The sequence below is a fragment of the Chlorocebus sabaeus genome, chromosome 3 (assembly GCF_047675955.1).
Source record: "Chlorocebus sabaeus isolate Y175 chromosome 3, mChlSab1.0.hap1, whole genome shotgun sequence".
NCBI lineage: Eukaryota > Metazoa > Chordata > Mammalia > Primates > Cercopithecidae > Chlorocebus > Chlorocebus sabaeus.
In genome coordinates this window covers 11,147,340-11,168,193 of record NC_132906.1, presented here as the reverse complement: position 1 = coordinate 11,168,193, position 20,854 = coordinate 11,147,340, and the positions used below count along the sequence as shown (strand labels likewise).

The 20,854-nt window shown below is 40.9% G+C and overlaps 1 protein-coding gene across 3 annotated transcripts in view; it reads right to left on the bottom strand.

The window, feature by feature from the left end:
• FRY (FRY microtubule binding protein) overlaps positions 1 to 20,854 on the bottom strand; it is a 274,917-nt gene that overhangs the window by 24,458 nt on the left and 229,605 nt on the right. For all 3 annotated transcript variants that reach the window (XM_037986846.2, XM_007960079.3, XM_073013220.1), the window contains exons 52-55: positions 13,642 to 13,842; positions 12,987 to 13,148; positions 9,812 to 9,978; positions 7,925 to 8,114 (exon numbers count right to left, since the gene is read on the bottom strand). In XM_037986846.2, the coding sequence (XP_037842774.1) occupies positions 7,925 to 8,114; positions 9,812 to 9,978; positions 12,987 to 13,148; positions 13,642 to 13,842 (720 nt within the window). The remainder of the gene's footprint in view (positions 1 to 7,924; positions 8,115 to 9,811; positions 9,979 to 12,986; positions 13,149 to 13,641; positions 13,843 to 20,854) is intronic.

Sequence of the window (20,854 nt, the reverse complement as noted above, 5' to 3'; positions counted from 1 at the left end):
AATCTCGGCTCACTGCAAGCTCTGTCTCCTGGGTTCATGCCATTCTTCTGCCTCACCCTCCTGAGTAGCTGGTACTACAGGTGCCCACCACCACGCCCGGCTAATTTTTTGTATTTTTAGTAGAGATGGGGTTTCACTGTGTTAGCCAGGATGGTCTCAATCTCCTGACCACGTGATCGGCCTGCCTCGGCCTCCCAAAGTGCTGGGATTACAGGCGTGAGCCACTGTGCCCAGCCCTGATTTTTTTACTTGACATAAAAATTGTATATGTTTACTGTCTACAACATGTTTTAAAATATGTACATGCTGTGAAATGGCTAAATTGGGCTAATTAACATGCATTGCCTGACTTTTTTTTGGTGGTGAGAATACTTAAAATGTACTCTCAGCAATTTTCAAGAATATAATGCATGATTATTAATGGGAAAAAACCCTACTTTTATTTATTATTTTTTATTTTTATTATTATTTTTAAATTTATTTTTTATTATACTTTAAGTTTTAATAATGTGCACAACGTGCAGGTCTGTTACATATGTATACATGTGCCATGTTGGTGTGCTGCACCCATTAACTCATCATTTACACTAGGTATATCTCCTAATGCTATCCCTCCCCCTCCCCCCACCCCACAACAGGCCCTAGTGTGTGATGTTCCCCTTCGTGTCCAAGTGTTCTCATTGTTCAATTCCCACCTATGAGTGAGAACATGCGGTGTTTGAAAACCCCTACTTTGAAATCTTTATAAACATATTACATGAGAATGGGTCCATAGGGTAATGGGGGAGGGGAGCAGAATGAATGTTTACATTAAATCAACTAAGTAATCATTCAGTGTGAACGTTTCTTCCTGAAATGCCATTTCCCAATGCGTGGATGCTTGTGCAGGTTGAGTATCCCTTATCTGAAATGCTTGGGACCAGAAGGGTTTCGGGTTTTGGACTTTTTCAGACACGAAATATTTGCAGATACATAACCACTTGAGTTGTTCCAATGAGCATTTCCTTCGAGTGTCACATTGGCACTCAAGAAGTTTCAGATTTTAGAGCATTTTGGATTTTTGGATTTGGGATGCTCAGCCTGTATCATCTTTTTGATCAACACTGCTTTTCTTTTTGCTTGTGGTTAGTGCCAATCAGAGTCTGAGTCTTCCTTGCGTGTTTGTCAGACTGGTGAAAGGAGATTACTTCAGTGCGGACAAGATGAAAAGGGTCAAGAGGCGTAACTCTTTTCTGCTTCCTGAGATCAGAGCTCCTTGAGACAGAGCATGGAAACTGCATTTGAGCCTCTGAAGAGTAAAGTAGTGAATGCTGAATGGGACCTCTCTTCCTCTGTGGGCACGTCTGGTCAGGTGTCTCAACTGAGCCTACTTCTGTCCTAGAGCTTAATATACATCACTCATTAATCCTTATCGCCGGATGAACAAACTGAGGTTAAGAGTGGTTAAGTGACTCGCTTAAGGTCATGCAACTAGTAAGTGAATGAGTAAGGGTCTGACTCCAAAGCTGACAATCCTTCCATAATCTAGATTGCTTCCTAAGGTTACTGCTCCTCCTACACTACCTGAGGGGAAAAACAAAAAACATAATTAAGAAGAATCTGATTCACTGTGCCTGTGTCAGTGTCAAAATAAGAACACTTTTTTGGGAGGCTGAGGCAGGAGGATCACAAGGTCAGGAGTTCAAAACCTGCCTGGCCAACACAGTGAAACCCCGTCCCTACTTAAAAAAAAAATACAAAAAAATTAGCTGGGCATGGTGGTGTGCACCTGTAAACCCAGCTACTTGGTAGGCTGAGGCAGAAGAATTGCTTGAACCCGGGAGATGGAGGTTGCAGTGAGCCGAGATTGCACCACTGCACTCCAGGCTGAGCAACAGAGAAAGACTCCATCTCAAAAAAAAAAAAAAAAAAAAAAAAAAAAAAAAAAAACCAGCAAAAGCAAACAAACAAAAAACACTTTTACCCCCCTGAACTTCTAGCAAACAGTGTTTTTTGTTTTGTTTTTGAGACAGGGTCTTGCTCTGTCACTCAGGCTGGAGCACAGTGGCACAAACATGGCTCACTGCAGCCTTAAACTCCTGGGCTCAAGCAATCAGCTCACCTCAGCCTCTCAGGTAGCTGGCACCATAGGTGTGTGCTACCATACCCAGCTAACTTTTAAAACTTTTTTTTTTTAGAGATGGGGTCTTGCTATGTTGCCCAGGCTGGTCTCTAACTCCTGGGGTCAAGCAATCCTCCTGCCTCAGTCTCTCAAAGTGCTAGGATTACAGGCATGAGCCGCCGCACCCAGCCTATACAATGTCGTTAACAAAAGAACAAACTATTTAACAACAACAAAAAAAGAATTGCAGTCCTTACGCATTGGCTTTCCCCAGTGATATCACTGCTTTTTGGGTTGTCAAACCTAATCCATGAAAAACACTATCTATCCTGTTAAGGAGAAATTAGCATGTCCCCTAAACAATAGCAGGCTTTTGGTTCTTTATAAGTTATATTAGAAAAATGCCAACCATATTGCATATTATTTATTTTTTAATTTATTTGATATATCTGAGAATCTTGGTAGAATGTATCACATACTCCTATCTCTGTGGTAAGTTGGTTTTATGTCAATTAAATAAAAGACCCAAAACTAACAATGTTAGAGCTGAAAGAAACCGAAATTCCATGTCTACCATTGCATAGCTGGTTGAGTGGCAGAGCTGGGATTAGGATTCAGGTCCCCAAATAGTGTAGAGTTCTTTCCTTGTTACCTAAGGATAAGGTAAGATCCTGGCTTATTTTTTCTTATACAGCGAAGACTCGATCTGTCAGGGAACTTCAGAGCCACATATAAAGTCAGTGATATTTAGGGGCTATAAATTCAGTTTTGTTTTCTTGTGAATTCCATCACACATTATATAATTTGGTGACATTATGTGACGCATGATGATGATATTCTCACGAGCAACAAGAAGAAAATATGATGACTGAGACACTTGGAAAAATGTCCACACTGGACCGACAGAAACCACTTCCTTGTTTTTAAAACCAAATTACTTTCACAATGACCTCCTCCCTACCTCTTCCAAAATCCAACCACACACGGAAACACTGTATTCATACTTACAGGGAAATGTTGGGACACAGTAAACAGACATTGTAAGGAAATGGCAAATGACTCATAACAGGCAGAAAGCAGGTCTAATGTATTTCATTCCCAGCGTATTTTAGTAATACCTATTTTGCTTCAAGTATTACTTTCATATAGCGTCTGATCAGGGCTGAGAAAGTTCTTAAGTATAAATGTAATATTAAAAAGCAAAACAGGAGGTATGCATTTAAAAAAATTATTCTATTATTATTACTGCAGATAAGCTCCATAGGGTGATGGATTCAATACACTGATGAAAAAGAAATTCAAATCCAAGTGAGTCCCCCCAGGGCCCATGCCTGTCCCCACCTTCCAGCTCATTTGCATTTTAATTTTTAGTACTTTCTTCTCCCCCTCTCCACAACTGTGTTGCTCTCTGGACGTGGATGCTGTGAAGCCTGAACCCACTGCCTTGCTGCTGGAGTGGCCAAAGATCCTAGAGAGTGAACTGTTACCAGACAACAAATGGCACATCAGCCCCTCTCAGGGGAAGGGGTCATCTTCTGCGAGGACACTGGATGGGACATCTGAGGCCTTTCACTCCTATGGCCAGTTTTATCACTTGGGAGTTAGCTTTGTTCTCTTTAGTCTCTCTCCTGCAATCTGAGTATTCTCTCAGAAGTGGCTAGAGAGTCCCCAGTGGACGTGGCTCACGGCGTGCCAGGGCTGCAGAACTCTCTGTGGTGGGCAGTCAGTCACCTCTGGGCTCTCACCAGAAGATCCAGACTCTGTGGTGGGGCCAGGGCCACAAAGGACATGCCAATGACTATAAGGAAGAGCAGCCAAATGGGAGCAGCCAGCCTATGCTGACAGCCTGCTAGACGCACGGCTTGAGCTTTCTCCATGTGAGCTGTCATAAGTAGTCTTTGAAAGATAAAACTCATAGACACTGTTTTTGCTTCCATTGTACTATGGAGGACACTGAGGCTTGGAGAACGTAAGGACTGTCTGCAGGCCTAGAAGGCTAGTAAGTGGCCAGAACTGGAATTTGAACCTAGGTTTAACTTCAAAGGCTAGTCTGACTTCACTGTACTCTTTTTCCACCAAGAAATCACCATCCCATACAACTCTTTTCTCTTTATGCCTCATCAGCATCTCAACTGGTGGGCTGCCAGGTGCCAGGCAGGTAGAGGGTGTAGACAGGGCCTCCCTTCTGCCTTCCTTATGCTACCTGCATACCTGGGTAGGTGGGAGAGGAAGTCAGGCTGAATGGTGGCTGCAGCTGCGGACCATGGCTGACCTGTCAGTCTTGGTAATGAACCTGCTGGTCTACTGACATGAAGTTAGAAGCTGTGTGTTGAAGGTTTCCATTTATTCTTCCTACATTTACTAAGCACTTGCCCTCTTTATGGCAGACAGACACCTAAACAAGTTATTACCATATAGAGTCACAAGTGTAACGGATGCAAGCACAAAATCCTGAGATGCCAGGGGCAGGGAGAAAGAAGTAACAGAAGGCTTTACTCACTGAAGTGACACCCAGTCAGGGCTTTGAATGTAACTGGGAGTGCAGCCCAGGGACAAGGGGAGATGACCGTTCTAGGCAGAGAGAAAGTACTGTGCAGGACTGTCAAATTAAGCATGAATAATCCAATAACTCCAATAAAAATGACCCATAACAGCCAAACTTAAATATATATTATTAATCATTCTTTAAAAAGAGCTTTTAGAGGCCGGGCACAGTGGCTCACTCCTGTAATCCCAGCACTTTGGGAAGCCAAGGCAGGTGGATCACCTGAAGTCAGGAGTTCAAGACCAGCCTGACCAACATGGTGAAACCTCGTCCTTACTAAAAATACAAAATTAGCCGGGCGTGGTGGTGCATGCCTATAATTCCAGCTACTCAGGAGGCTGAGGCAGGAGAATCGCTTGAACCTGGGAGGTGGAGGTTGCAGTGAGCTGAGATCGTGCCATTGCACTCCAGCCTGGGCAACAAGAGTGAAACTCCATCTCAAAAAAAAAAAAAAAAAAAAAAAAAAGCTTTTAGAAAAATATAATAAGTTGCTTTGCCTCTCAATCCTTAACATTAAATTTACCTCAAATAATAGCTTTCTGGTAGTTTGCTTTACATTTTCAATCTGGCTTAATGTTCAAAGTATTTCTAGAATTCTTATCTTTTAGCAGCCAACTGTTTTCTGTCTTAAATCTAACATCTCCTCCAGCCCCAGGTTCATCTCAGACATGACATTAATGTGCCCATTCAAGTTTCTACCAGGTTTTCACTTAGAGTAATTGAAGAAGTTGAAAGAGCACTACAAGTAAGACTCCAAGTTAACCAGTCCAAGCAGCTGTCTGCACTACTGGTGCATAATTCTCCAAAAATGGATTCTAGGAAGGGCCTCCAGGCTCAAAAACAGAGTTCGCTTTTATGTTAGCTAAAAATATGTCATCCTGCATTTGAAATTATTCCAAATAGATTATTTCAGTTTTGCCTAACCTTCTGCTCACTAGAATAACAGATTAATAAGTAATCTTTTGTTTGTTTGTTTTTTTTAATGGAGACAGAGTCTCACTTTGTTGCCCAGGCTGGAATGCAGTGGTGTGATCTCGTCTCACTGCGACCTCTGCCTCCCAGGTTCAAGTGATTCTCCTGCCTCAGCCTTCCGAGTAGCTGGGATTATAGGCATGTGCCACCATGCCCGGCTAATTTTGTATTTTTAGTTGAGACAGGGTTTCACCATGTTGGCCAGGCTGGTCTCGAATTCCTGACCTCAGGTGGTCCTCCCACCTCGGCCTCCCAAAGTGTTGGAATTACAGGCGTGAGCCACTGTGCCTGGCTGATTGGCCTGATTCTTAAGGGTTACTAAGTAGGAGGCACCTTCCTATACCATAAAAAGAAATTACAATGTACAGCAACCTGCTGCAATGCCATTAACCTCAGAGCAGAACCGAGGTCAAGGGACACTGGCTACTGAAATGCGGAAATGATATTTTAAGGCAGATTTACCTATGGGGTCTCCTACTCCCCAAGACTTCTTAACAACCCATTTCAGAGGGACATAATTTCAGTTTTGCACTTTTGATATATCATTCCTTATTTTCCTGCCTTTCCCTTCAGCCCTGGCTCTTCCTGAAGGTGATTTGAGGGCCCCTTCTCTCAGTCCAACTAAATTATTGTCCCTCTCCCATGATATACTCAGGATATACAGAACTCAACAGTTACATAAGTTTAACTAGATTCTAACTGTTCTGTCTGGTCATTCATCCAAAATTCAAGTCTATTCAAAGTTGGAACTAGATAGTTCCTTTCCATTTTTTCCCCTTGTATTATCCATGGGAGTTCTGTCTAATGAGTTATGAAAAAATATGCTTAAGAAAACATTGAAAGAAAAGCGTTTTTTATTATAGAAAAACAGGAAATTGGCCAGGCACAGTGGCTCATGCCTGTAATCCCAGCTACCTGGGAGGCTGAGGCAGGAGAATCGCTTGAACCTGGGAGGCGGAGTGAGCCGAGATCATGCTACTCACTCCAGCATGGGTGACAGAACAAGACTCTGTTCCCCCCCCCAAAAAAATAAGGAAATAAAAAACACCCAAAATTTCATTACCCTGAGAAGACACAATGATATTCTGGTGTATAATTTTCATTATTTTCTAGGCATTTAAAAAAAAGTAATACTAATCTATACACACACACACACACACACACACACACACATATATTTAAACTAGCTTTCTCTTTAACTAGAATATTGGTAACCATGTTTCTACATCAACAAATCTTCCCCTACAACCTCATCTTCGTAGCTTCCAGGCCTCATTATTCCCAGCACTGCCATTTTCACAGTCAGTATCTGCTTCAAGCTCAGACATAATTCTAGTTAACTGCAATGGCCTTCAAAGAGCTCTGGTGTTTCTTCACAGCAAGGCATGTTTCTTTTGCCACCTCCTACTCCTGCCAATTATTTGATGAAATTTGGAGGATGAAAGTTTACAGAAAGATGCCTAGAGGAGTTAATGGGAAGCAGTCATTGTAATTATGTTATGAGGTAACAAGCGAGATTTAAGGTATCCACACATGAGACTGCCACAGAGAGCTGTGTGTGCAAGATGCTAGGGTGTCTGGTTGAGGAGTTGGAAGTGGGGTTGAAATCCCACCTGCACTCTGCTGGCCAAGTGTGGTACTGCACCCCTCTGGAGGCAGGGACATTCATTACCGTTTGCACAAAGACACTATGGACGGTGGGGCTGTGGTTCACGCGGGAGAGGCAGTTGTTAGACTGGCCTGATTCTTAAGGGCTACCAAGTAGGTGGCATTTTCCCATTTCATAAAACGAAATCTGCAGTGCACAGCAACCTGCCACAACAGCAAGAATGACTTTTCATCTGTTCAAAAGCAACGCAAGGGTGTAAGCAAGTGTTCACAGCTATGGCTGGCATGCTAAGGAATTCATAGAGTCGGAAACTGAGAAAAGACAAGGAAAGGAAAGATAAAAGTAATAAAAACGAAAGAGAGGTAAAGGGGGGTGGGATGGAGGATAGGCCTGGCAGAAGATTCTTTTAATGGTCCCGATGTTATGGCTGCTGAAGACTGGTGATGTCAGTAACACCAAGAAAGGCAGGAATGAAAGGTACTTCATGGCAGCCTAAATCACCAATACCATGTTGAGAAGGATGATGAGATTAAGGGTAAATAGAAGAAATTTTTAAGTCAGAGGAAATTTAGGGGTGTCTGGAAGAGAAAATACAGTAGTATAACCCCAGAACAAAAGAACAACCTCTCCTTAAATTCGAAGCTACCTGGCTCCCCTTAGAAACTAAGTCCCCTGCACTTTCAGTGAGCACACATACCTTAAACAAGGAGGAGAACACATGAAATGTATACACAGCACAGGAGCCGTCTGAGTCGCACATAAGCTGGTTGATGTGGCTGCGCCAGGCCTCCTCGGCATCGTCGCAGGCTGCGGGCTGAAAGGCGGCAAGGATGGCTGAGAAGAAGGGCGAGGGAGGGGGAGAGACTCCCCTGTCACCTTCTCCAAAGCTGGAAAAAATGAAAATGACTATGTCAAGAAGTGATGTCCTTCTCATCCTATACTGGGTTTTATAAATTCTCACCCTGAGAGTCGGCAAAATGAGGTAGCTATTCTACCCCCTCTTCCTTTTGAAGTTGCTTTGGGGTCTTGGCTTTCACTCAGCAGTCACTGCGATTCTCTTTGGTGTGTTTGTTTGTTTGTTTGTTTTTTTTTTTTTTTTTTGAGACGGAGTCTTGCTCTGTAGCCCGGGCTGGACTGCAGTGGCCGGATCTCAGCTCACTGCAAGCTCCGCCTCCCGGGTTTACGCCATTCTCCTGCCTCAGCCTCAGGAGTAGCTGGGACTACAGTCTCGCTCTGTCGCCCAGGCTGGAGTGCAGTCGCGTGATCTCGGCTCACTGCAACTTCTGCCTCGCGGGTTCGAGCAATTCTCGTGCCCCAGTCACCAGAGTAGCTGGGACTACAGGCGTGTGCTACCATGACCAGCTAATTTTCGTATTTTTAGTAGAGACAGTGTTTCACCATATTGACCAGCTAGTCTTGAACTCCTGGCCTCAAGTGATCCACCCAGCTCGGCTTCCCAAAGTGGTAGGATTACAGGTGTGAGCCACCGCGCCTGGCAAGAGGTCACTGAGATTCTTTCATGATTCAAGGAAATAGAATTTGCACCTCTAGAATTTCTGTGATTCCTCCATTTCTGATTCCCTTTCTATAGACTTGGTACCTCTTTTAGCCTTCAGCAATGCCTCTCACTTTCACAGAGGCCATGCCCCAAAGTAAACCACAGTCCTATGCTTTGGCAGTTTCATTCTTCATTTTTCATTATGAAAAATTATATAAATTTTGAATCTTCTAATTTTTCCTTTCTGGAGGGAGAGTATTAATAAATGCATATGCACAAATGCCTGGAAGACAAAGGTGGAGGGAGACAAGGAAACCAGAGATACGTAGGGAAAGAGAGACAGAGAGGCAAGAAGAAAGAAGAGATAATGAATCAAAAATGAAAGGTCAAATTCTTCTCTAGGTATTACCTTAACCTTTTCCTTTGATGGACAGACATTGCTTACTGTAACAGAAGGCCTTTGTCTAGCATCTCAGAAGCTTTTACTTAGTTCTTATTTTCAACTTTCAGAAGGGTAATTTTAGGATCTCAACTTTCTTCTCCTGAAGTAGATCTGTAGCATTACTATTTGTGATTTATTCTAGATGCTGGATTAGTCTAACCTCTGATGTTTTTATCTATTTCTCTTCACATTTTTTTTTCTGTTTCTATATCTCACTAGTCTCAGAAATATCAGCCACCAGGCCAAAAGACACCCACTTAAAGAGTAGGTATTTACTGTATAAAGAGCCTCTTGTTCCAGTGTTTTAGAACATGGAAAGAGCTTATTTCCAAGGCTTGCCAAGTCTTGCTTATCTTCAAAGCTTCCAAGGTCTGGACCATGTTCCCAGGCTCTTCCTTTGCTTTTTATGTTGCTTTCTGGCCTTATGAATTTATATGTAAGTGTCCCTTCTTCATTCCACATGAGGCCCTATAATGGGACTGGATGACTCTAACTCAGCTGAGAGCCCGCCATGATACATGTCACTTTGAACTCCTTCATTAGGATGTCCCAGCAGTGCCAGGGTGACACTTAACTTGAGTGTGAATGCCACACAATGTACCATGCACATTCACACCACTCACATCAGCCAAGGGCTCCATTACCTCGCCAGGGTAAACTGGTCCAGGGCCCGATTGCCTTTTTCTTCCCCCTCAGTCATATCCAGGCTAAAGCTGTCGCTGCATTCAAAAGCTGCTGGAAGTTCATTGATAGAACTAGAAAGATCATCCTCATGCACAGTGGTGTCCTCCTCCTCACGAACAGCTTCACCCTGGAAGAATAAAAAGACAAAAGAATCCCCCAATGTGTAAGAATACATACAGGACAACCTGTTCAACTAAGGAACAAATAAGAGAGACCGAAATGCTGATGGTGATAGAAATGGGGACATTTGTTTTCTAGCTACAGTATAGTCTGTTTCTAGGCTGGACTCAGGAATTCTCTGAAGTACTGTTCATTCTTTATCTTCTTTTCAATCTCTTTCATAACAGTACCCAAAGGGGCTCCCAGTAGATTTTCATACTTGGCCCATGCTTACAGGGTATGAACGCTCAACTTGGAAAAGACCATCAAGACCTCCAGTCCAACCTCCACATTTTGCAGATGAGGAAACAATGCTCCATGTGGGAAAGGGACTTGTCTAATATCAGGTCCAAAATCAGAGTTGGAGCTGGGACAAGAAACACTGCGTTAGGATTCAGAACTCCTTTCATTGTCTAAACCCAGCCTTCTAAAGCAAGCCTATCCAGAGTTAATTCTCTAATATAGAACCCCTTTACCAATGGAACGTAGAATCATCAGGGCCTGGCACAGTAGATGCCCAGGATACCTGTGGTGTGCACAAGTGATTCAGAGTCCTTCCCTAAGCCTGCTGGGTTGCTCGGTCTTTCCATATAGGGGATGCTCTAAGATCCATTTGCATGTATGCTTTACCCTTGAGAATACCCCCTAAAGATAACAGATATGAGTATCTGCTCTTACCTGACTACAAAACGTGGAATGAACAGTACAATGAAAGGGCTCTAGGGCAGGCAGAACCAGGATCAGTGAGAGGCAGGAAAGAGACATAGCAAGTAAAATGGAAAAAGAGGTTGGGTTTGGGCCTGGGCCAGGGGAAAAAGGAGGACTGATTGTTCTTTAGGAGAGGAAGGAAGGCAACTGGATTACAGATCAGAAGGGGGAGGAAGAAAGATGTACATGTTACAGTGAGTCATTTTCTTAAAACAAAACAAAAGCAAGGCAAAATAGAAGTGTATATGAATTAGAGCTTTATCTCGAGTTAACATCTGTTCACTCATTCAGTGTGTAAATACATATATAAAAAATATATATTATACTTTGACTCTAGAATTAATAGGGAAAATGACCAGGAATGGTAAAAATATATTAGGGAAAGAAGATATCTCATGTCTTTGGAGGAATTGCTGGTAAATACTGAGTTTGAGATGTTGATCCATATCTGCTTTTTAAAACTACAGTGCTGCCAACGAGGCTGGCCACTGGTTCCTGGTCTAGGTTATTGGAGTACATACATTTAATCCATTAGAGAACGGATGAGTTCTTATTAAAATATCTTTTATTTTCTCTAATATCATAGATATATCAAACATTGCAGAAATGCAACTTAAGTGAAAAACAGGGATAGCTCTTCAGAAATGGAACTTGACTTTTCCTTGATAGGATGAGATCTATTACTTAGGTATTACTTTTATTTTTTTATTTTATTTTTTTTTTTGAGACCGAGTCTTGCTCTGTTGCCCAGGCTGGAGTGCAGTGGTGTGATCTCAGCCACCTGCAACCTCCACCTCCTGGGTTCAAGCAATTCTCTGCCTCAGCCTCCTGAGTAGCTGGGATTATAGGCACCCGCCACCAAGCCCAGTTAATTTTTTTGTATTTTTAGTAGAGACAGGGTTTCACCATCTTGGCCAGGCTGGTCTTGAACTCCTGACCTCGTGATCCACCCACCTCGGCCTCTCAAAGTGCTGGGATTACAGGTGTGAGCCAAAGTGCCTGGCCTTAGGTAGTACTTTCTATGAGAAATCTATATGTTTTTAGCATTCAAAATAGAAAAGTAGAGAAAATGACCATATTCACATTGACAAATATCAAATGCGAATAACTTCACCTATACTTTGTTGTTTTTTCTATGAAATTTAATTTCATAATCTTAGAATTTTAACTTAGACAACTTTTCTTTCTGGGCTTTTTTTTTTTTCTTTTGGCTAAAAAAGAACTCTGCTAATTCCAAGAATCCTGATTGTAGTACCTTTGCAATGAAGCAATTTTAGAAATAATTACTATTTAAGCTTCAATATTTTTAGGTAAGTATAATTTGGTGATTGCCCTTGGTTTAAAGCACATAGATTTTCCTAGATTTCTGATCTATTTTTACTAGACTATCAGAGAATATAGAATAGCCAATATTATATTTTTCCATTAGAAGTGTCGGAAGGAATATACTTTTATAAATTTTTTTTTCAATTTTATTTTTTCTTTTGAACTTGCACAACCATAACCAAACTCATGATAGAGAGTGCTTGACTCTATCTTGACAGCAATTGATTATTTTTGTATTTCTACTAAAAGGAAACACAATTCTATACTGATGGGCATAGATGTGGGCAAAGCATGCAAGTGGATGGTTTTCAGGACATTTTAATAAAATAAACTTTAAATGAAATATACACTGTTAGATTTTTTTAAATGAAGAAAATTACATCCATTAGTTACTTTTCTCCTCACAGACTCTGGAGAGAAGAGTTTTGTGCGAATCTGGCATGAGACCGTGATCGACGTTAAAAATTCTGATAGTATGCCAAAAGGCAAGCACTGAATCAATGTACACATTGTATAATTGTTTCCTACATAGGAAAAAATTTCCCCAAATACGTGCATACACCCACACCTCACTTAGTATATTGTTTTATAAAACTCATGACAAAGACCAGAAGTTTCCCCGTCACAGCGATCTCAGACATACACCACTGGTTTTGCCATCCACCAGCAGTGTTCATGCGAAATGTCTCATTTTAGAAAGACCTCAAATCAAGTCTTTCAGCCAAGAAGAAGATGGCTGCTCAAGTTTGTGGGGGTAAAACAACTTCAAAACATAGGCTCAGGTGTACAAACTTCTATTATTTTAAAAAAGAGAGAAAGAAAAAGATAAAGATAGTCTTTCTACTTGAGACCCCTTAAGAATTCTCAGAAAATTGGAAGTGCTTTTTTTTTTTTTAAGTGTTTTAAGGGAAGTACAAATCATCATTGTTAAAATCTCTTCACCTTTGAACCCTCAGAAATCTGCAGATTATTCATATCAGGCAAGGAAGCATCAAAGCTGGACATTCTGGTGTTAAAGGAATGAGGGTCTGCAGGGGTCGAGTCGCAGGCTGTGGTGAGCAGCTCCATGGGATTCGTCTCTTCAGAGGGGGAGAGAGTCATGATCTGTTTAAAAAGCAAAGGAAATTAAACATAGTATGAAGTTCTCTTTCTTTAAAAGCTCCAATTCTCTAGTTGTTGGTTAATATGTCTTAATTTTTAAACTTCTACATTTCACCATTTTTGGACCTTAAACATAGCAGTTAGTAATCTAGGCATTTTCAGATAATCACATCAAAACGTCTGTCATATCTCCACACTTTAGAGATCTGGGGAATTTTTAACAAGATTCCAGAATCATAAAAGTATTTGTGAAAAATCTAGGCCTTAACAGATCTGCTGGCTTTCAGGGTGAATCACATGGACCCCAGTCGTTGTTTCCATCTGCAACCTACAGAGAAGACTTTGCCAGTTAGAACCCATTAGACACCACCTGACAGTTCCGATTTTAGTTCAGCAGCTGTGGAAAGTTTCCTTGGCTGCAACTGGAAACCAGACTCCTGCATTAGTTACAAAAAATAAGCCTCCCAATTCCTAGAGTGGGAGAGCTGCTACTTACTAGGTCTGAGTGCTCCAGGATCTGGCTGGCTGTGAGGTCCTCCTCCTCAGATGACTCATCGGAGTCCTCATGGTTCATTTTATTCAGGCTGGGAGTGCTTCCTGACAGTTGGCGCTCCTCCAGAATCTGCATATCACACTTGTCCAGGCTGTCCAGAGAACGTCTGCGCACTCCCCAGTTGAAATTGTCCATACTCTCACCCTGAAATCACACCATCAGCCAGTTTTTTTTTATGCCGAAATCCTCTTGCACTCACATGTTCACACATTCAATTAGTCACAGCTTAGGAACAAATATGGTCATTATTAACTCTCAGGCCCTCATCTACTTTGGCATCAAAACTCTTGTTTACCCGACGTGAAAAAGCGTAAAAGCACACTATTTTCATGTAAACTCATGTGAAGTCATAGGTAGAAGTGATGACATACTTTTCTTTGGCATGGTGGGGAATAATTACATTTTTTAAAAAGTTGATTTTGGTAAACACTACCAATGATCTGTTTTCAAAAATCTGTAGGAAAGAGACCATTAGTATGAAAACTTCAAAAGAGGTGTCACCCACTCCCACCACCCTGAGGTCAGCCCCTGTTTAGTACTGTTTTCAGAAGGAGAAAAATGTAGGAGCTATGCTTGTAGCACATTCCAGAATCCTTTGGGTATTTAGTGGAAGAGCATTAGGTAAACATTCCAGCCTATTTCTGCCACAGCGGTTTTCACAGACACAATGCAGAGTTAAAGACTATCAGAGCAGCTGGGCAAAGTCTGATGGATCATGCACTATGCAGAGGCCAGAGCGGCAACACCTTAATTTTTGCTTTAGGTTATTGTTTAAATAATTGTCCCAGTGTAGAAAACTGTTAATTTCCTGGACTCAGTACCAATTATTATTACTACTATTATTATTATTATTATCATTATTATTTGAGATGGAGTCTCGCACTGTCACCTGGGCTGGAGAGCAACAGCACCATCTCGGCTCACTGTAACCTCCACCTCCCAGGTTCACACCATTCTCCTGCCTCAGCCTCCTGAGTAGCTGGGATTACAGGCACGCGCCACCACACCTGGATAATTTTCTGTATTTTTAGTAAAGACAGTTTCACTGTGTTGGCCAGACTGGTCTTGATTACCTGACCTCATGATCCACTCACCCCGGCCTCCCAAAGTGCTGGGATTACAGGCGTGAGCCACCGCGCCCGGCCTATTACTGTTTTTTTTTTTTTTCTTCTTTTGAGACAGTCTTGCTGTCGCCCAGGCTGGAGTGGTGCAGTGGCATGATCTCAGCTCGCTGCAACCTCCACCTTCCAGGTTCCACGCGAGGCTAATTTTTTGTATTTTTAGTAGAGACTGGGTTTTTGCCATGTTGCCAGGCTGGTCTCGAACTCCTGACCTCAAGTGATCCACCCACCTTGGCCTCCCAATGTGCTGAGATTACAGGCATGAGCCACTGCACCTGGCCTCAAATAATAATGTTGATTTGTATATTTTGAATTACTGAGAACTAGCTTAAGTGGCCATGTAAGTGTTAAAGAAAGCTTTTAGTTGCATTCAGACTTTCTCTGCAAACCATCAGTTATTAAACAAGTGTATTTGATAACATAACTTTTTTTTTTCTAGAAATGGATTTGGGTTTTATTTTTCTCTCTGTTAAGACAGAAATAAAGGAAGAAAAATATTACTCAGCTGACTGAGCAAATTTTAACCTAAACAAATGATCTGGCAAAATCTAGCAGAGAACCTTTTCATTTACTGGTAATTTGAAACACTGCCTGATGGTTCATTGAAATAAAATAAAACAACTTTTTCTGATGAGAGCTCAGTGAACAACATACTATGAGAGATGTGAGTTACCGTTAAACTTATGAGCATTATCATGTATTGATTTCCCTCTGTTTTAAGGGTCGTGTCTGTCTCCTTAAAGAGAAACAAGCTTGCCATTTTCACGGATCTGTCATATAACAGAGGTGTAGCTTTTCCAAAGTCTGCTTGGGCTATTCATGGTAGAAGGCAAGAGGTACAAATCCTAAGCACAATCTGGATAAGATATGGAAATTATCATTATTCATCCTCACATATGATATTTATGATTGCTCTTAGGGCTGTTTGATTATAAAAGAGAATGCAGACTCGGAATATTGTTTCTAACATCCAGTATCTGCTGTGCTAAATTACCACCACATAATTTTTTCTTTTTTTCTGATGGAAAATGGCTAACTGTTGTACTGGGATTTTAAAAATAGCCATTGCAGTGAGAAAATTAAAAAAGATATATATGAAAGAGGCAAAAGTTCTGGGAAGAAAAAGGAAAATCCAATGTGTAAAGAGAGGAAAAAAATACAGAAAAATCAGAATACTAACTATACAGAGTAAAAAGAGAAGAATGTGAAAATTATAGGGAAAAATATACAAACACAAATTCACAAAACTGACTCTCTTGTGCCAAATGACTGGAAGGGTTGGATGAACTATCTTAGGCTGCGATTCTGGAGTTCTCCCACACTGCACCTGAGACAGAACCACGAGCTTGCAGAGGAACACAGACATCCAGGTGGGAGAACGCTACCCAGGCACAGGTCACTGCTAGTGCTGGTTTGGTGGCAGCTCTGGTGAAGACCTGAACCAATCAGGTGTGAAAATAGGAAGGCAGGGAAAGCTGTTCTTGCAGGAATAAGGTTTGGCTGTCTTGCTGGAGGATGTAGCATCTCCATTAGAGGTAAGGGTGTTGAAATGGTTCCCCTGGTGGTGGCTGAGAGGTTGAGATGGAACAGTGTTGCAGTCTGGCCCTGGTTAAAGGCCATGGTGATTAAAACTCAACCAGGCTTTCTCAGCATGGCCCTAGTGGGAGACCCACCCTCCATCCCTCCTCTCCCCCAAACGTCAGATTTGTATTTTATGTTACATACAAAGTGAAAAGTCAAAACAGTTTCCTACATGTGAGAAAATGCAGAGGATGGCTAGTCCAGATGAACGTTCTGTATATGTCAGTTATCAAACTTAAAAACCACTCAGAATTTATACTGAGATGGGAAAGTATTAATGATTAAACATTCTAGAAATGTTAGAAGTACTATTTTTTGACACATATTTTTTCATATTGGAACTCTGTCAAACAAGAATTATTGTTGAAGAAATTTGGGTATACTGTGGTCAAAATATACTCCCCCAAATGTTCTACTTAGAGTAAGTCTGATATACCTAGATAGAGACTGATCATAGGCCACTTTGTCCAGGATGATCCCAGTTTTAATGCCTACTGTTTGGGCATAAATATTATTAGTACTGCCTTTTACTCTCAAAAGGGCCCTGGTTCAGATGAAAAGTTATCTAGTCACTACACAGAGATAGAGATAGCCTTTAATTCCTGGGGGGAAAAAGATTCAATTGAAAGTATATATGGTATATGGTTAGATGCAAATTGTTAATTTCACTTTTTTTTTTTCTGAGACAGAGTCTTGCTCTGTTGCCCAGGCTGGAATGCAGTGGTGTGATCTTGGCTCACTACAACCTCTGCCTCTTGGGTTCAAGGGATTCTCCTGCCTCAGCCTCCTGAGTAGCTGGGATTATAGGTGTGCACCTCCAGGTGTGGCTAAATTTTGTATTTTTAGTAGAGACAGGGTTTTGCCATGTTGGCTAGGCTGGTCTTGAACTCCTGACCTCAAGTGATCTGGCACCTTGGCCCCCCAAAATGCCGGGATTACAGGTGGGAGCCTTCATACCCGCCGATTTCAGTTTTAATACAAGAATTTAACAATAAAACCCATCCAGTTGTGCAATCACTTAATGAGAAATAATAGGATTGCCATAGATCAGATTTGAAAACTCCACTTCTCTGAGATATAATCATGCAACTTTCAGAACTAGGCATATAAAGGTTTTAAAAATCTATTTACATTTTAGAAAATATTTCCATACTAGAGCAGCCAAGAAAAATACCTCTTATATCACACACCTAAATGGAAATATGCACGCAAATAAGCATATATATTCTGGAAGGGAGGAAAAAAGCAATTATGTTGTTATAAATCTGCAAAGATGCAAAACATCTACTAGCATATTTGAATTAAAAACAGCATCATCTTACCTGAAGTTCCTGGGTAGCAGATTGAATGAACAGAAAAACAAACAAAAGGTCTATTTACAATGATTATATTAAAGATACTCAAGAACATTTCTCTTAGTGTTAACACAACATTAACTAACAGTGCTAACAATATACACTTCAGTAGGTGCACCTTAAAAACAAAGGTAAATATACACTAACTGCAAAGAGAAAAATCAACATGAAACATCAGAAATTCCAAATCCCTTGGCTGTGGATGATAGAGCTGGGATAACAAATCATTACTACAATTTCTGAAATAACTTTCTACCTCTGTGACAATTTTGGTCTCCTCAACACTTTTTTTTTTTTTTTTGAATACCTAAATATGTATTTGTGAAAAAACTGTTAAATGTTATGGGAACACGAATGAGGGTCATCAACTGGAAATAAAGGTGGCATCACCTGAGCCTGTTCACGAAGCTAAAAGTGTTTGTGATCATGATGCTTACTGCTGATATGCAATTAATAGCAAAGACATAACATCTTTTAAAGTTTTTAAGAAGTTCAAGGGCAAACTCTTGTAGATATCACTTAGTAAATTCTGAGACCAATGAAAAGGAATAGATATGACAAAATGACTTGTCTTTCTTTTTTTTGACAACTGTGTTTTGATCTAAAAGTCAAGTACGCCTAATTTTATCAGATGAGGATATACTAAAATTATTCACCAATGACAATACAAGGAGACTAACATTTGCAATGCCAACTATATGCCTGACACTTTGCTAGACATTATACATAGGTTATTTTATTTAATCCTTATGTCAGCTCTACAGGCAGGTAGAGGTTGAATATGCCTTATTCAAAATGCTTGGGACCAGAGGTATTTTGGATTTCAGATTTTTAAAAAATTTTGAAATATTTGCATGTACATAATGAGATATCTTGGGGATGGGACCTAAGTCTAAACATGAAATTTGTTTATGTTTCACATACACCTTAAATACATAGCCTGAAGATAATTTTATACAATTTTAAAATAATTTTGTGTATGAAACAAAGTTTTGACTGCATTTTGACTATGACCTGTAACGTAAGGTCAGCTGTAGAATCTTTCACTTGTGATGTTGTGTTAGCGTTCAAAAAGTTTAGAATTTTGGAGGATTTCAGATTTTGAATTTTCAGAGGAGGAATGCTCAACTTGTATTCTTATACCTACTTAATAGACAAAGAAGTGGAAGCAAGAGGAATTGCATCCATGCTTAAGTCATACAGCTAAGGTCAGTGGCAGAGGTGAAATTCAAACCTGGAGCTGTTGGACTCTGAAGTCCAGGCATCTTCACTCTTCTACTCCAAGAATGCTAGAATCCCTTACTGTGATTTTATTGGGAAGTAACAAAACATTCTCAAATGCCTTCTTTTATTTGGATAAAATGTACACTCTCAGCCCCGTGAATTTCTTCTTCTAATTATTATTATTATTATTTTTGGACATGGGGTCTGACTCAGTCACCCAGTATGAGTGCAGTGGTGCAATCATGGCTTACTGCAGCCTGACCTCCTGGGCTCAAGCCATCCTCCCACCTCAGCCTCCCGAGTAGCTGGGACCACAGGCATGTGCTATCACACCTGGCTAATTTTTCATTTTTTGTAGAGACAAGGTCTTGCTATGTTGCTCAGGCTGGTCTTAAACCCCTGGACACAAGTGATCCTCTAGCCTCAGCCTCCAAGAGTGCTGGGATTACAGGTGTCAGCCACTGTGCCTAGCCAGTTTCTTATAAAATCTTAACAATGAAAGATACAATAATCACTGTGATTTTTTAGTTATTGCAGTCTAGGACAATAAAGAGAAGACCAGAAAAAAGGTGTAGTATTCCTTACTTTTTGTCCCTGAAAAACATTAGTATAATATTTATTTTTAAGTAATAGGCATCCCATATTTTTCCTTCCTTTATTTTGATAGAAACTAAATTGATGAGCTGTTCTGAAATTGTGTCGGATGCCTTCGCTTTACATCATTCCTGCTAGGTCGTTTCACATAACATTTTTCTGTGGCTGAGACAGGAAATGATCCCTCTCTTGCTTCATCTGTTTTTTCCCTCCCTTGTGTAACTTCCAGAGGGAAACAGGTGTCCAAGCTTGAATTTTAACCGAAGAGCAAACATTAGGTCAGCTGTCAGATCAGGGAGCTGATCTTTCGACACTGGCTGAACTCTGAGCTCTGGCTCAGAGACATTTTTGAAAGTATTCAAAACAGTTGTATTTTGCTTTAGACTTTTAAAACAATTCTCACTGCATTCAGCGAATGCTTTCTCTATCATTTATTATAGATCATAAAAACTTGCAATACTTTTTATTGGTTCTTAAGCAATTCAAGGTGAAAATTAAGCTGGCAGTTATTTTAAGGATGCGTTATAGCAGTGCCTTTATGCTGCTTAAGGACTGGGTCTGCTAAACTTGTTCTCCAGGGAAAGAATTGGTGAACACCTTCTTTATTCTGAGGACACGGTTCTCTCCTGCGGGGACAGACATCCAGGGCTATCAGTGGGCCAGGAAGGACAAAAGCAAAGGGCTCTTTGGCTTCAATTAGACATAAGCGGGTTGGTCAGTAATAAAATCCTTTTAGGGAAGGTAAGAAGCTACTTGAAGCATCTTTTCCCACAAATCTGTAGTTAAGTAAGGAGGTGCCTACCTAATGCAGGAAATCCTAAACTTGGGATCTGGGCCTGCCTTCTCAATTGTAAGACTAGCAGACAGCCGTTTGGGAAATCGGGTGCAGTTAAACATGAGCTGACAACACCATGAGCCAGGTTCCGAACCAGGCACCTTTACATCATCCAATCTCACTTAAGTGAACTGAGTTTTGATCCCATGAGGCAAAAGACTGCCTCTCAGGTGAAACATGCCTCTAAGTTACTGAAATGAAGGTGACTGACAGGTGATGCTCCTCCTCTCAATACCTGTTTTCAAAAACATGATTCATAGCTGAAAGTATCTTATGATCATGATTATCATCCAAAATAAATGAATCTGCATTTGCCCACTGAGACTTGAATTCGGCTGCTCCAGTGTCTAGAACACCAGCCACCGACCTAAGCAGAGCAAAGAGCTCTCTCGTGTGCGTTGTATTTTGTTTCCAGTTCTGATGATTTCATCAAGCACAAAAATGTT